The sequence below is a fragment of the Aspergillus pseudodeflectus genome (assembly GCF_044049435.1).
Source record: "Aspergillus pseudodeflectus strain CBS 756.74 chromosome Unknown BJX68scaffold_3, whole genome shotgun sequence".
In the NCBI taxonomy this organism is placed as follows: domain Eukaryota; kingdom Fungi; phylum Ascomycota; class Eurotiomycetes; order Eurotiales; family Aspergillaceae; genus Aspergillus; species Aspergillus pseudodeflectus.
This window is the reverse complement of record NW_027263779.1, coordinates 774,336-789,428: the sequence shown is the minus strand read 5'-3', so window position 1 is coordinate 789,428 and position 15,093 is coordinate 774,336. Positions and strand designations below refer to the sequence as shown.

Genomic DNA, 15,093 nt, shown 5'->3' with positions numbered 1-15,093 from the left:
CATCCGCACCGACTCACTGGAAGGAAAATCCCTCGGATCCACACATCAGCATCACCGCTACTAAACTTGGGGTTCTCTAGAGTATATTACCTTGCGCCAATACGATAGTATGCAGATCCAAAACTTAAGGACAGTACGCGGCTACAGACCTTTGAGTTTGTGAGTCGGGTTGCACAGAAGCAACGTGTCCATGGGCTGTTGCCTGCTACAAGCGGTATAAGAAGAACACCTCGGGCGTAGTCGACGTCGTTACGGCTGGATCTCACAATAGAAACAAATCCCACAGCATCGAGCATCGACGATCCAGGAATGGCGAATGATCCCCCGATCCCCATTCCAGACCTCAGCGGGAAAGTCGCCATCGTAACCGGTGGCCATACAGGGCTGTACGTCTCGTTCTATCAAGTCTACTTGTCCACCCTGCACTATCAACGCCGAATGTCCCCTTGCTAATTGCAGATTGTATGGCAGAGGCTTCGGGACAAGTATCGAGCTGGCGAAACACGGTGCCCGCTTGTATATCGCCAGTCGCTCGGCGAGCAAATTCGATGATGCAAAGCGTGATATCCTGGCCGAGAGTCCCAACGCTGACGTTCGGTTTCTGTCACTGGATTTGGCGGATTTGAGTAGTGTGAAGGTGGCAGTGGAGAGGTTTCTCAAGTACGTTGTGCTATAGGAGAGAAAAGGCATACTGATGGACGTGTAGGGAAGAGTCAAGTCTTCAATTCCTGGTGAATAATGCTGGAGTACGTTCAATACTACCCTCAAGTGGATACAACGGCTGCTGACTCGTCCCAGGTTATGTGTGTCCCATACGAGGAGACCGTGGACGGGTTTGAGATGCAGATTGCGGTATGCCCCGTATCTACCCACAACCCTCGCTTGCTTGGCTGATGATATACAGGTTAACTATATCGGCCACTTCCTCTTCACAAAGCTCCTCTTACCAACAATGCAAACCACGGCGGCGGCATCCAGCAAGGGAAGCGTGCGTATCGTGAACGTATCCAGCGACGGACACGCGAAATTAGCCCCGAAGGAAGGCATAATTTTCTCAGACATAAACATGAAGGATACTTTCTCCGTGTGGGCTCGATACGGACACTCCAAGCTGGCAAATGTCCTGCATTCAAAAGAGCTGGCAAAGAGGTATCCGGATATCCTCTCGGTGTCCCTCCATCCGGGAACGGTGAAGACGTATGCCGGAAGGACCACCAGCTCCACTACCATGAAGAAGGCCACTAACTATTCCTAGAAACCTATCGGCAGGGCCAGTCTCGTCAACACCTTTATACAGGTTGATAAAGCCACTTGTTGAACTGGGCGCGCCTGGTCCACGGAAGGGAGCGGCAAATATCCTTTTTGCCGCCGTATCCCCGAGGTTGAAGCTCGAATCCGACAACGGCGCATATCTGCTCCCTGTGGGAAAGGTATCACCGACAAGTAAGGCGGGAGCAGATCCGACAATGGCCAAGGAACTCTGGGAGTGGACAGAGAGGGCGCTAGCAAGTCGAGGATTCGAGTAGAGTAACTGTGGAATATATTCTTGTTATTCATTCTTCTCCCCGAGCAGTATGCGGTACATCGTGCCCGCCAAGTCGCCGTAGAAGCCTGAAGTATCTCCATCCCTGTCTGATCAACAACAAACTTTCACAATCGACAGCTGTCAGAACCGTTCCGGCGCGGCTGATGAAAGCAACGCGGTCGGGTAGGGTAGATGATGCAGCGGCCCCAGTAAAAACGATCCATGTGAATACTTCTGGTGCATGGGTAATCCAGTAGAGTGGTTCTACCTGTTGGATGTGCTTCAGGATTCTCTCAATCTCGCTTTCGCTGTTATCAGTGGTGTTCTGGATCTGTTCGGCGTGTCCTCGGCTTTGACGTGGTCGCCGGAGGGTATTCCAAAATAGTTGGACGGACAGCTGGCAGCAGAGATTTATTCGCCATTTAGAATCATACTCTTGAGCGTGTTCAGTTTGTGTCAATGTATTATTGCTCCGTGCAAAGGACAGCACGGTGTCTACTTCAGCAGAGATACGAGGTTCGTCGGCGTCAACGAGGTGGTCAAGTCGAGAGACTGCTTCGTAGACATTTAAAACGGCGTCGATGGTCTCTTTATAATAAAGTGTCCGTTCACTATCGAGTACTGCCCTTGATACTATGTTCCTGAGCAGGGCGTTGGGACGGATAGTGTTCGAGTATAAGCAGTCCCATATCGGGAGCATGTCGTAGATACAGGCAAAAGAAAGCATTGCCCTGGGAGCTACATTAGATAACCAGAACTCCGAGGCACAGAAGAGGTAAACATTGCTTACAACTTAACAATGGCGATAAGTGGACCAATGTCAGCCCGGAAGGATTTTGGCGTCGCAAGGAGCATCTTCACTAGGCCTTTCTGGTGAGCGACCGCCGATTCTCGATCGAGTGCGACCATCTACGTAGCGTTAGATAATGAAGCTGGTGCACTGAACATGGTTCCAGAACATACATTGTAATATAACAAGGGTATAACTGCCCCCAATGTTCCGTAGGTCAAGACCGGCTCCCGCTGTGCGAGGCGTTCATTGATCAGACGAATAGCCCAAGTCTGGTGATATAGAGTTAGTGTGGTGCTCTGCTGACCTCGCAGCATGTCGATCGATGCGGATGCACTAAACAATGTCGCGTGGAACAAACAAGGGTCGGTCATGGCGGTTTGCATCCAGTGCGAACGAAGATGGTGTGCCAGGCTATCCGTCATCACGGTATCCGAGGGTAGCGCGATGGATGTGAGGACTTCCCGCCATTGACAGGTTAGCTTACTCGACAAGGGGGGTGGGTTTTGAGACCTACAGAACCGCACGAGCTCAGACATGTATGGGCAGTAGCTGATAGGGGGGTCCGGCGCCACTCCCACCTCGACGCCGGGCACAGCAGCGAGGCCCATCCATGGCTGTGGCGTATCCGGGTCCGCTCCCGCTCCCGCACGGTGCGGAGGAGAAACTGCATGCCGCGCAGTGACAGGCTGGTATGTGCAGCTGGCGCCGATCCTAACGCCATTGATGTTAACAGGGCTAGTTTATGGCCACTGGGTCTGAGTAGCTCGGGAATTCGAGTAGACCGTACCTCGAGCACCTCGAACACTTTGGGACGACCCGATCGCATTTACGTTTATTCGCCCTACACCGTGCGCATGCAGTAGACGAAACTCTATGTGTTGTAGCCCCGCGTTGGATTCGTGGAGCCGCAGGTTCAATTGCCAAGGGAGCTGGATAGTCGCACAGCCTATTCAGCCTGGCAAAGTAGCTAGGGTCAGTGTTGCACTGTATATAATGACGGCAAGCGGTTCCTTGCTGGAGTCATGGGTTTCGACGCACTTTTCACATCGCGAACACACTGGAAGCCGCTTATCGCATTGGCGTTTGCCCGCTTTGCAGGTAAGGCAGACTAGAGCTGCCCGTCGTTCCGACATCTGCACTTTAACTCCTGCCGTAAAGATAACAGTGGTAGAGGGATTGCAGTACCAAGCAGCTGGATAGGCGATGACCCGAGGGGATGAGGAATGTGAGGCGGCCAGTCACATGATTCGGCAACAAGGGGACTGCGCCTTAACTCCGGTGCGGCTGCAGGTGCGGACTTTGTCCATCGGGCATCAGAGTGACTGTGGACTGAAAGCTCCTGTCCCAATGACTCACGCCGGAAGGGCCATCCCATCAGCCCTACAATCACATTCTCATTTCACGTACTCACAGCTGCATTTCCGCCCTTTGCGAGAATAGTCTGGCCCGCTGTTCCAGCCAGCGGCTGCGAACATGCTACCATATCCCCTGTACTATACACGGCGCTGCGCCGGCCAAGGAATTGGGTAAAAGTTGCTCATTGGAATGGGAAACTCATCGTCTGTTTTTCTAGTCCAGTGACTAATAAGGGGGTAATTCGCCAAGTCAGTCTCAGCGTCCACAGGCAAGCGCCGGAAGGAGCATGGAGAACTAGGGAACCTGCAGTATCATCTCCTCGGACGTGGTAAAATAAGAATCTCCTTGCACCCCTCGCATACGAAGGCCATTGTTCTCGCGCTGTTTTAACAGGATATGCTAGCTTACTCCTTGCCTTGTGGTGATGATCTAAACATTTTCTTCAAGCGGCTTCTACATGAGGGAAACGACGACTATCTTCGGTACTTCGTTTATAAAGGGATCGGTGTACTGCAAGCCTCGAAGGGAGAGACAGTTGCACTGAAGGATAGCATTGAGGAGGTCATAAAGGATAGGCCATTGCCGATCTGAAGTCATGGACGGGCAGCAGCACTGGTAAATCCGGAGAATATCGTTAAGAGCCTGATCAAAAAGAGCAAGATTACAGTCAGGGCTATGCAAGGATTGGCGATCGTTTAGTTTGCTGGGCGGGACCTTGCGTCTCGGATGGCTTGTGGCCCAGGAGGATCCGACCCCAATGCTATGGTTCCGCTCGATATCCCTGGCAAGCAGGTGCTTGTCCCAGCAGTGTCAGCGAAAAAGGTTGGCTTCGATTTTGCTGGTGTTTTCACCGTCAACTGAGTACACATTAAAGGGGTTGGCAGATGTTAGTCTTTCCATATGACAGGTTAGTCTGCTGTGTTTGTGTGCAGACATCAAGTGGCAAAGGTGGTCCGCCCTGTTCTCATCACGAGACCTCGCTACCTTCCACACAACTTTGACCAGGTTATCTATATCTCCGCGGAGGGTGATGCTGAAAACCAGGAATCCCTGGACGGGCATATGCGGAATGTGGCCGATGCGTGCGAAGAGATTACTGGTCTCCGCCGAGATATTCGTGCTGCACAGAAATGGTCAAATTGGAGACGCCGCCGCATGATTCGACTGAAGAGATATCGTATTCAAGATGAAGAGGGGCTAGACTCTGATCATGACACGAGTGAGGTAGATGGTCAAAGTGGGAACAGTGAGGATGACGAGATATCTAACGAGTTATCAATGAGCGAGTTCTGGGGGCCTATCTAAGATGTTTCCCCAACACGTTCGAATTCAACCTATGGCAAGACCGACCCGGGCCAAAAGCAGCCTCTTGCAGACCACCGAGCCTATTCCCTGGAAAGATCTTGAATCTGTGGCCAATTAGATCCTCATCCAATCAGCGTCCCATCGCAAAGACCAGCGGCGAGTACTTTGTATGCTCCGATCAGGAGCTCGCATACTACCAGGGCTTCCAGTCCAGCGCCAAAACAGGAGTCAAGGCCCATTCCTGGGTCGATAGCGCTTATAGTATAACGGCCTCCTCCTTATCGAGGCTAGGCTTCTCCGCGGATTCCCTGATGTGGCCGATCGTAGGAGTGGTGAGCAACAGTATATAAGGCGCAGACACTTTCGGTGGGTCAGTGCCATTGCTCACTGACTTAACAACCGAATAGTGGTAGTTAGGAGCCTGACAGCTACTCAGATTGGAATGAGACAGCTTCCCCAGGACAATACAACTCCTTTCATGATTGAATCCTACCTACCGCCAGTGACAGTATATCAGCTAGAGGAGTGTCCGCCGGCTCTTGGCTCTTATATATATTTTCTCAGCATGATTTATAGTCCATGGTTCCTGTAGCATCATGATACTCTAGTAATTAGAGACAGAGGCGCACCTCACGGAGTGCTAATACATAGGCCTAAGGATGCGTTGCCAATAATCAGTCAATATGTCTGGAACTTCCCATGTGCTTCGCCTTTCCACACACACCACCCGCATAGCAGAGGTTGCGCTTCGGTCCTGACTGGCCCGAGTCAGACCAAGCATTCCAGACCGCGGCCCGAATCTGCCTCACTCTGGATTCTGATGCGTGATCTCCCCGAAGAAAGAAGCCGTTGAGGGACATGTGAAACATCACAAGGTACGCATACGCATCCGCTCCGCGACGAAATACCCCGAGTGAGACGTCGCAGAACCTTCTCGGGGCATCATTCTCTCCTCAAAGGACAAATAGCAGCTGCGGACGAAGGATGGAAGGGTTCTCTGCTCTTACCGAAGTCTCAGACCACATGGCGAGCAGTGGGGGTGGGGGTCCCAGCACTGCAAGTTCCATGGAGTTGCATGTCCACGTTCCATTGTGAAGAAGAAGCTCGTTTGGGATGCAACGAGCTGATTCGCTGTTCTCTTGAAGGACTGAAATCCCCGCAGCGCTTGGCGGCGGCGTTCTCGCTTGTCTACTGGACAGTCGCCGCCGCTAGGCTTTAGCGTCAACGCTAGCCTGCCCTAGCGTAGAATGATGTCCAGCGTTGACTGGCTGAGGCTGGACGGGGTTCAACGTCCACAACGACACGCCTCAGACAGTCGTGAAAACCTGGTTCAGGATGGCATGGAAACACGTTTCGAGTGGCGAGTCGGACTTTCCGAGTCTCGGGTGTATCATTAGCCTACCTACTCGACCTAACTGACTCATTGACCGGCCACCCCGACTCATTACCATCACCACCAAACCCCAGAGTCCAATACACAGAAGACCACCCAATCCCTAAGCTTGCCATACCCCGCTAAACCCTCTCCTCCCACTGCGTGGCCGCCCTCTCCTTCTCCATCGCCGCATTCGCCCCCTCGGGATCCTCCATCGCATGCGGCACAAGCTGGTCCCCAAACAGTTCATCAATCTGCTCGAGGGTGCGGCCCTTGGTCTCCGGGTAGAAGAAGTAGTAGCACGTGGCGGCAATGAGGTTCAGCGCGAAGAACAGGTAAAAGTACTTGAATTCGACGGCAGAAAGAGCGTCGGGCGTGAACTGCGCAAAGATCAGGTTCACCGTCCAGTTTGTGAATGTCGTCAGGGCGTTGCCGAGCGCGCGGACTTCGACGGGGAAGATTTCGGCGGGGTACACCTGTCGACACAAACACATCAGTAATCTGTCTAAAGAAATACGAACAAGGAAAGGGTGACTCACCCAGGAAATAATCCCCAGAGGCGTATAAAAGAGACTAAACACAAAATTCATCGCAACCATCGAGCGCAGCTGGTTCGCATTGTCCGGGTTCAAGTACTGCCCCTGCACGGCGTTGACGAGTAGGGCAGCGCTGAGGAACAATGCGGAGACGATGAGCGGCTTGATGCGGCCGACCTTGTCAACGAGGACGAGGCCGATGGAACAGTAGACGATGGAGAGCGCGCCGCTGATTCCGATGATCATGAGCTGCGTCGTGTTGTTTTCGATGCCGAGGATCTCGTAGATGCGCGGGCCGTAGCTGTGCCATCAGATTAGTCTCGTCTTCCATGTTTTTCCCCCTGATGCTTTCAGGTCTACGGGGGAGCGTGGAGAGGAATGCATACTAGTTGATAACATTAATCCCACTCAGTGGACCAAACGCCTGAACACCGCATCCCAGAATCAACCGCTTGCGCCAGGAGGGTTTCGTGATGATCGTCTTCCACGAGGTATTCCCGACCGCGCGATCGGCGGCAATGACGTCGCGGATCTCGCGGAATTCAAGCTCGACCGTTTCGGCGGGGACGTTGCCGCGGATGCGATACAGGACCTCCTTGGCTTCCTCGTGGCGGTCTTTTTCCATGAGCCAGCGAGGGGATTCCTCGAGGAACCAGATTCCCGCGATGAGAATTAGCCCGGGGAGGTTTTGGAAGGCAAGGGGGAAACGCCCTTAAGTTTTGTTAGTATGGCGGAAAGGAGGGGAAGACTGGGCATGGGCTTTGGGGACGTACAGGAGAACTCAGTCTTGTTGAAGGCACACCCGTATCCCAACCACTGCGCGACAAGGAACCCCCAGGAAAGCATCCACTGCAACAGCCCCGAAAGCGTAGCACGCCACTTGGGCTCGGACAGCTCCGCCGCATACATGGGAATCGTACTCGTGAGCATCCCCACGGCGACACCAGCGATGAACCGCCCAATGATAATCATCTCCATGTTGACAGCACCAGCCTGCAGAGCGCATCCAAGGACCGAGACGACGGCACCTGCGAACACGGTCTTTTTACGGCCGGCCCAGTCGGCGCCGATCATATTGATGATTGTGCCGAGGATGGCGCCGCCCTGGAAGGAGGAGACGATTCCGCCGGTGACGGTGTCGCTGGGGTTGCCAAAGTACTCTTTGAATGTGGGGAGGGAGATGGTGGAGGTAATGATGCCGCTGTCGTAGCCGAAGAGGAAACCTATATGTAGTCTGGATTAGAAGGGGAAGCATATAGGGAGACTCGGAGAAGAGACAAACCTCCAGTGGCTAGGAAGATAGCGGAGAAGACAGTCTTGAGGGACAACATGGTGATCGAGTTGCAAACCAAGGCTGGTGGGGGTCAGAGCGGGTGAGGAACAGGACAGCAGTAGCCAAGGAAGACCTCAAGGGACATTATATACCCCAGGAAATCCTGTCACAACTCAAGCACCAATAGCCAGACACTGGCCCGTCTAGCGAAATGCGGGGCCACACGGGGAGTGATACACCGAGAGCAGATTACCCCTTCACCTATCATTCTCGGCCTGGAACACCCTCTGGCCGTGTGGTCAAACTGCTCGGGACAAAAGGTGGAGAGGCGGCCGGGGAAGAGGACAGAGAGTAGGGCACGGGGTCGCCATCGGCAAATGCTCGGGACTTCCGAAGCGAAGCAACCTCGACCCAACGAGCTGCACACGAGCGGGTCTCGGTGGAAACAACGCCGATGGGCTGGCAGGGTGGAGCTGGCCATTTCTTATTTCAATCTAGCATGGTTGGGTCAGCTGTGAGTTGAAGATAAATCGCTCTTTTGTGCTGCTTTTGCCCCTCGTTTCCCTCCCAGTTTGTGTCTGCAGAGTCAAAATGGAGGTCACCCGTTGCGGCACTCACGGCTTCCATGAAACCATTGGTATTGATACCGATGAGCTGCGCTTCTTTTGGGTCCTTGAGGCAAATGGGTCAAAATCGAAGCAGGCTGCCTACCGGGTGGTGGTGTCGTCTGTCAAGTCCGACCTCGAGCAGTCCCCCGCAACCCCGCGGCCCGACGCCTGGGATTCAGGGCGAGTCGAGAGCGACGCACAACGCAACATTGCCTGCAAGGCAGAGACTGGTTTCAAATCGACGACATTCTACTACTGGCAGGTAACAGTCTGGGACCACCATGGAAATGTCTCGAAAAGTGCCGTCAACGAGTTCTACACCTCATACACCCGCTCTTCGAGGCTCTTGCCTCCATACAGCATGAATCAAACCTATGTACGTCCCTCCCACTTCTCTTCTCTCCAGACAGACACAAAAAACAAAGAGTAACCAAGTCTAACAACGCTTTTAGATGCCACACACATCCTTGATCTTCCGCACATGGTTCGAAAACGAGCCCGACCGGTGGAAGGCCGTTTGGATCGGCAACGGCTCTGACAAGCCATTCTACCTGCGCAAAGCAATCACACTTCAAGAGTCCAAGAAAATCTCCCGGGTTATCGTCTTTGCATCAGGTCTCGGCCACTTCAACCTCTCCATCAACGGCTCCCCAGCGTCCGCACACGTCCTCGACCCAGGCTGGACAAACTACCACCGCACCGTGCAGTTTGTCGGCTACGACGTAACGGAGCACTGGAAGTCCAGCACCGAGGACAAAGGAGAGAACGTGATTGGCGCACACGTCGGCAACGGCTTCTACGCGGGTGACCAGGGCGATCGGTTCTTCTGGCCCATGTACGAGGATAACACGTACGTGCGCTACGGAAACGAGCTGTGCTTCTTCGCCGAGGTGCATGTGCACTATGAGGATGGGAGCCATGAGACCATCATCTCCGATCCGAGCTGGAAGGTTCGAAAGAGTGCGACTACGCTCGCGAACATCTATGCCTCCGAAGACCATGATCGACGCCTCTACCCTGTTGGCTGGGACAGTCCCGGTTTCGACGAGAGTGATGGCTCCTGGGCTGATGCGAAGCCATTGACGGGACCGAGAGGGAAATTGAGATATCAATCTCAGCCACCTGTTGTTCTCCATAATACCTTTGAGCCGGTCCGGACGCAGAAGCTCCGGCCTGACGCAACAATGTTCGATCTCGGCCAGAACTCGAGTATCATGGTCAAAGTGTCCGTAACAGGCCCCGCAGGCTCCGAAATCATAATCCGCTACTCGGAAACAATCGACGACAACGGCTTCGTGTACATGCCCGACCCGCTCTTCAAGGAATTTGAGCACGGCGTCTACGCAAAGTTCACCCTCGCGGGCACAGGCGAGCCAGAAACATGGACGCCCGACTTTTCATTCACGAGCGCACGATACATCCAGATCGAAGGCGCCTCGCTCGACCCCACCGATCCCCTCCCCACAATCACCTCCGTCACCGCGCGGCACGTCTCGTCCGGCGCACGCCAACTGGGCTCCATCAAGACCGACAAAGACGACGTCAACGCCCTGATCAACGCCTGCTACTGGACCTTCTCCTCGAACCTGTTCAGCTACCACACCGACTGCCCGCAGATTGAGAAATTCGGCTGGCTCGAGGTCACGTCCCTCCTCTTCCCCGCCACGCAATACATCCGCGACATGGAGTCGCTGTACAGCAAGATCCTCGACGACATCATCGACACGCAGGAATCCAACGGACTCGTCCCCACCATGGCGCCCGAGATCCGGTACATGTGTGGCCCGCTGCATGATACGATTACGTGGGGGTGTGCGGTGTGTTTCCTCCCCGAGATGATTAAACGGTATTACGGGAGCACGCAGGTGTTTCAGAAGATTTATCAGCCCGCCGTGCGGTACATGGAGTATATGCGGACAAAGGAGCGGAGTGGCGGGTTGATTGAACATGGACTCGGTGACTGGGGACGGGATATCGCGTTCGGGAACCACCAAGCGAATATCGAGACGGCAGTGTATTACCGGTGTCTGAAGAACGTGGCGCTCATGGCGCGGGAGCTCGGGTACGGCGAGGATGAGAAGCGGTTCGAGGCGTGGGCCGCGAGGATCTACGAGGTGTATAACCGCCATCTCCTCGTTAACGATACAAAGGAGTACCCCTACGCCTTTTACACATCCCTCGATACACCAGGCGTCCACGACAGGACCATGATCGCGCAGGCAATGGCGCTGCAATTCGACCTCGTCCCCGCGGAACACCGCCCCGACGTCATAAAGGCCTTTCTGGCGGACTGCGCCGACTCCGGAAACACCATGCGCGCCGGCGAAATCGGCCTGAAGTACCTGTGGAACACCCTGGGCGACGCGGACGTCGACCGCCCCGACATCGTCCTCGAAATGGCGCGGCAGGAGGAGCACCCGAGCTACATGCGGTTCCTGCGTCGGGGCGAAACGACGCTCCTCGAGTTCTGGCAGGATGCGTGTCGGAGCAAGTGCCATGATATGCTGGGGACGATCTACGAGTGGTTCTACTCGGCTGTGATGGGGGTGAAACCGGTGGGTGATGCGTATCGCTCCTGGGTGCTGCGGCCGCCGGTTAAGAGTGAGTTTGGGTTTGTGGAGGGGAGTGTGGAGTGTCCGTATGGGAATATTGAGGTTCGGTTTGAGAGGAAGGGGGATCAGAGTGTTGGCCTTGATGTGAGGGTTCCAACTGGCACGACTTGTACGCTGCAGTTGGTAGAGGGGTGGACAGTTGTTGCGGGGTTAAATGGAGTGGAGGGCAAGGAAGGGGAGGTGGTGCTCGAGCAGGGGAGCTATCATTTGACTCTTGCGGAATAGATTGGCATATGCTTACAGGACTGGATTATGGAATTTTCACCTGTCAATTTTCTAGTCGAAGCACGTAACCAAGGGGATTGACGTCCGAGACCCTCCACTGCAAGTTGAGATCCACCCCGAGCGTCGAGCCGAATGCGTATCCTCTCAATCGAAGCCGCTGTCCCCGACGTAGTGACTTGCATAAGGCTCAGGAACAAAGAAAGTCATGGGAGCAGAGAAGGGCTCAAGGTCTCCATGCCACAAGTCAGTCGCAGGTCAGCCGGACACTCAGCACTTGGTAACCACCTTCTACAACAGTCACAAACGCAAGAGAATACTACTCATAAATGTCTCCTACCCTAACTTCGAAGTATCCAATGACCATCCGATAACAAATACCAACCCCAAAACGCCCAATCCCACCCCCCTAACCCCAGAACCAAACTCCAAAAAAAAAAGAAAAAGTCAAGTCTCCTGATGAACATCAACCCGATACCCAACCTCGACCCCAATAAGCGACCCGCGGGGATCAAACTTCCTCATCTCGCGCGCATTGCTCTCACCCGACGAAACCGAGTTGACCAGAACAGCCGGGCGCTGTTTATCATTCAACGGCACACTTCCTCCCGACCCGTCGGACTTGGAGCCCCGGCGCGGGGAACCGAGGAGAGAGCGCACGGAGGAACTGAAGGCCTTGGATAAGGGCGAGTCGCGTAGGATGCGGAAGAAGACGGGGAATGTACAGACGCACGCGACGATGATGCCGATGTTGACTTCGATGATTCTGCGGATGTGAAGGAGTTGGTTGTTAGTCATTAGGACGGAATAGGTATAGAGTGACATCGGGGCAGGGCACTTGGATGGGAACTCACGAGTAGATTGCCAGGTCGGCCGAGGCCCAGAATGCGTCGGGGTTGTATAGGTTTCTGCATGTGTGGACGAGACGGGCGACGCTTGCGCCGCAGGCACTATCCAAAGCGAATGAGGTCAGACCAGGACCAATTAAATGTTAATGACCTCCGATTAAGTCCATAAAACTCACCAAAACCCACTGGCAAACGTAAGACAAAGTCCAAACTTCCGCCTCTTCGACGTCTGCAGATTCAGCACGCGCGGAATCGGGAGAATGGCAATATAAAAGTCTGTAAAGACATTCGACGCCGTGACCCAGAGTACCATTTCCTCGTGGACGAATCTGCAGAACGCCGTGACGCCCGATGTAAACTTGATGCATTCGATGAGGTTGGCAATTGACAGAGCCATGAAGGTGGTCGACAGGACGATGTTCATGATTATCCCGATCCAGATGAACATCTTCTCGCGGTGGACGGGGAAGAGGCGCCGGTAGAGGAAGAGGATGGAGAGTTTGGCAAAACACACGGCGAAGAGGTAGGTTACGTTTGGGGAGAGGACCTGGCGTATTCCAGTGTCAGGCTTTTGCAAAAGTCACGGTGGCAAGAGAGGTTTGGGGGGGAGGGGGGAACTTACTCGTAGATTTGTTGCGCTCATGACAACTGTGATGGGGACATTCCAGGAATGCTTCCCCATGCCGAGGGAGACAGCTGCAAAAGTCAGTCAATCTGGTAGAGAGCCAGGGGGTCATCTCGTTGCGTCACACCATTGAGGTACATTCCGATATTCGCAATGGAACCGCACTATGACTGTCAACATGATTTCACCAGAAGTTCCAGCTGCACTCACGGCTGCAAGAATGCAGATTGCTGTATAATGTCAGTCAGGTATGTACAAATCTAGACCTGCTGAACTCACTATCCTCAATGCCCCATATCTTGATGATACGCGTGCGCACATAAACCCTCGTAATAACCGCCAGCAGCATCAAAGGTAAGAAAATACCGGCGACCGCCATGATGGCCGTCTGCGAGGGCGCGCGACCACTGGCGAGGTTCGACATCTGGCCCGGTGGCGGCGGAAGGGCGGGGACTTGATCAAGATTGGGCGGGAGCGTATCCATGACGAGGGCAGGGAATCAGTCCTAAGGTACGATGATAGAAGGTTTAACTTGTGAATAGTGGGTAGTTAGATGGATAGTTATGAGTTATGTATTTATCTCACGTCTCCCCTCCATTAATCCCCCCAATGCACGCGTCCAAGAGGTCGTCCAGCTATACGCACAACAAAGATATCCGCCTCAAGGTATCCGTCCGCGATACGGCGCACGGTGAACATGGTCTAAGAGTGTATGGAGCAGCTGATGTACCAAGATCCGGAAACAGTCTGAGGTGGGGATCTTCAGGCTTTGTGTAACTGGCGTGTGGGCCCTGGACTGGGGGCCGCCCAAACCTAATTTTCTTTGTTCCTGAACCGAGGATGCGGCTGCTTGTGGTTGGATCTCTATTGAGCTTTTCGTCAATAGGATTTGGTGGCTTCTCCCTGAATAGACTCGATCGACTCGATCTCTTTTACAACGTATTATTGGCAAAGCTAGGCGAAGTTGCTGCAGCTGGGCCAATAGTGCCCTCTGCTTGCACATTCCCATTATGAACAGACTCCCTTTGGCCCTACTGAGCAGGCGGCACTGACCTTGTGCCAAGGGGGTTCATTTTCTGGATCCGGTCGGCTTCAACTCTCCGATCTATTGGGATCTAGGGAACAGTCGCGCGCCGCTCTGGATTGAATGGATATACCCGACCGCCATCTTCACCCCACAATGACGTGCTAGAAAGACTCTCCCTGCTTTGACCCTGAACCTGTCCCGTCAAATTCAAACGACTGCCAGGAACCCAGAACTGATGGATCTTTATGATCAGGCCTTTAAAGAGTGATAAGGCTCCTCGAGGTGGATCAAACTCCCTTCGTTTAGGGCAAAAGAACAAGGAGGCTACTATGATCCATGGATGGCGGAAAAGGAATCTCTGCAGGGACGAGTTACCCACTTGGCCTTTGGCTATTGTAAGATCCTGGTCTTTTGCGTCACGTATCTCTCTTCATTGCCATTGGCTCGTAACTCCTTTCTGAAATGGGGAGGCCGCCGCTTTACTAACAAATCTCGATGTCCCAGCCGGTGCTCTCAATCGCACTGCCACCTCGGTCCTCGGGCAGTAAAGAGGACATACCGCCTCCTCCGGACACTGCTAGTGGTCACTGCATAGGGGCTGCGAATGACCGCCCGATGGCCCTACGCCTCAATGGATGTAAGCTATCTCGGTGTTACGACAACCTAATGAAGGCAATGGAAATAGATCTATACCGTATATACCACGAGCTATTAATCTATCTCCAGTCGCGTATCCTTCTATAGACTGGATACTCCGTACAGCGCGGGGCCAGGCACTTCAGCCGTGGGATGGTCTCGGCTCAGCCTCACTGCGCCCGCCCCACGTTCGCTTCCGCATCTATAACTAGCTCGGGTACGTATAGATCGGGGAAAGGCACCTCATCACATGCGTTCATTGCGCACTATACTTGGGATGTAAGTTATGATCTAGATTGCAGAGACATGTCCTGTTCCTATTTCCAGCTCCAACGGCGACATCGGCCATGTA

At 53.8% G+C, this 15,093-nt stretch overlaps 6 protein-coding genes across 6 annotated transcripts; 2 read left to right on the top strand and 4 right to left on the bottom strand.

Moving 5' to 3' along the window:
* Window positions 1–309: 309 nt before the first annotated feature.
* BJX68DRAFT_261904 (SDR family oxidoreductase) lies at window positions 310–1,526 on the top strand (the record flags this gene model as incomplete). The annotated part of the gene is made up of 6 exons (XM_071044313.1): window positions 310–386; window positions 472–660; window positions 707–746; window positions 799–852; window positions 905–1,197; window positions 1,256–1,526. 6 exons carry the CDS (start codon window positions 310–312, stop codon window positions 1,524–1,526), a joined length of 924 nt encoding a protein of 307 aa, XP_070904401.1.
* Window positions 1,527–2,311: 785 nt separating this feature from the next.
* Window positions 2,312–2,926, bottom strand: BJX68DRAFT_261903 (uncharacterized protein; the record flags this gene model as incomplete). The annotated part of the gene is made up of 3 exons (XM_071044312.1): window positions 2,312–2,434; window positions 2,489–2,775; window positions 2,833–2,926. The coding sequence occupies 3 exons, from the start codon at window positions 2,924–2,926 to the stop codon at window positions 2,312–2,314; spliced, it is 504 nt and encodes a 167-aa protein (XP_070904400.1).
* BJX68DRAFT_226278 (uncharacterized protein) lies at window positions 2,607–3,498 on the bottom strand. The gene is made up of 3 exons (XM_071038485.1): window positions 3,106–3,498; window positions 2,833–3,029; window positions 2,607–2,775 (listed from the first exon to the last, which is right to left on the bottom strand). The coding sequence occupies exon 1, from the start codon at window positions 3,449–3,451 to the stop codon at window positions 3,269–3,271; it is 183 nt and encodes a 60-aa protein (XP_070904399.1). The 5' UTR covers window positions 3,452–3,498; the 3' UTR covers window positions 2,607–2,775; window positions 2,833–3,029; window positions 3,106–3,268.
* Window positions 3,499–6,494: 2,996 nt separating this feature from the next.
* BJX68DRAFT_261902 (sugar porter family MFS transporter) lies at window positions 6,495–8,221 on the bottom strand (the record flags this gene model as incomplete). Its single annotated transcript, XM_071044311.1, has 5 exons — window positions 6,495–6,830; window positions 6,894–7,191; window positions 7,277–7,601; window positions 7,664–8,113; window positions 8,173–8,221. 5 exons carry the CDS (start codon window positions 8,219–8,221, stop codon window positions 6,495–6,497), a joined length of 1,458 nt encoding a protein of 485 aa, XP_070904398.1.
* A 527-nt stretch (window positions 8,222–8,748) lies between these two features.
* Window positions 8,749–11,608, top strand: BJX68DRAFT_276773 (bacterial alpha-L-rhamnosidase-domain-containing protein; the record flags this gene model as incomplete). Its single annotated transcript, XM_071048179.1, has 2 exons — window positions 8,749–9,147; window positions 9,224–11,608. Exons 1-2 carry the CDS (start codon window positions 8,755–8,757, stop codon window positions 11,606–11,608), a joined length of 2,778 nt encoding a protein of 925 aa, XP_070904397.1. The 5' UTR covers window positions 8,749–8,754.
* Window positions 11,609–12,052: 444 nt separating this feature from the next.
* BJX68DRAFT_261900 (uncharacterized protein) lies at window positions 12,053–13,562 on the bottom strand (the record flags this gene model as incomplete). The annotated part of the gene is made up of 7 exons (XM_071044310.1): window positions 12,053–12,371; window positions 12,460–12,555; window positions 12,630–13,000; window positions 13,076–13,149; window positions 13,206–13,242; window positions 13,289–13,308; window positions 13,358–13,562. The coding sequence occupies 7 exons, from the start codon at window positions 13,560–13,562 to the stop codon at window positions 12,053–12,055; spliced, it is 1,122 nt and encodes a 373-aa protein (XP_070904396.1).
* Between the last annotated feature and the right edge of the window lie 1,531 nt (window positions 13,563–15,093).

Coding starts and splice junctions, on each gene's coding strand:
- BJX68DRAFT_226278 (XM_071038485.1), bottom strand. CDS start 3,451: ATGTCGGAACGACGGGCAGCTCTAGTCTGCCTTACCTGCAAAGCGGGC.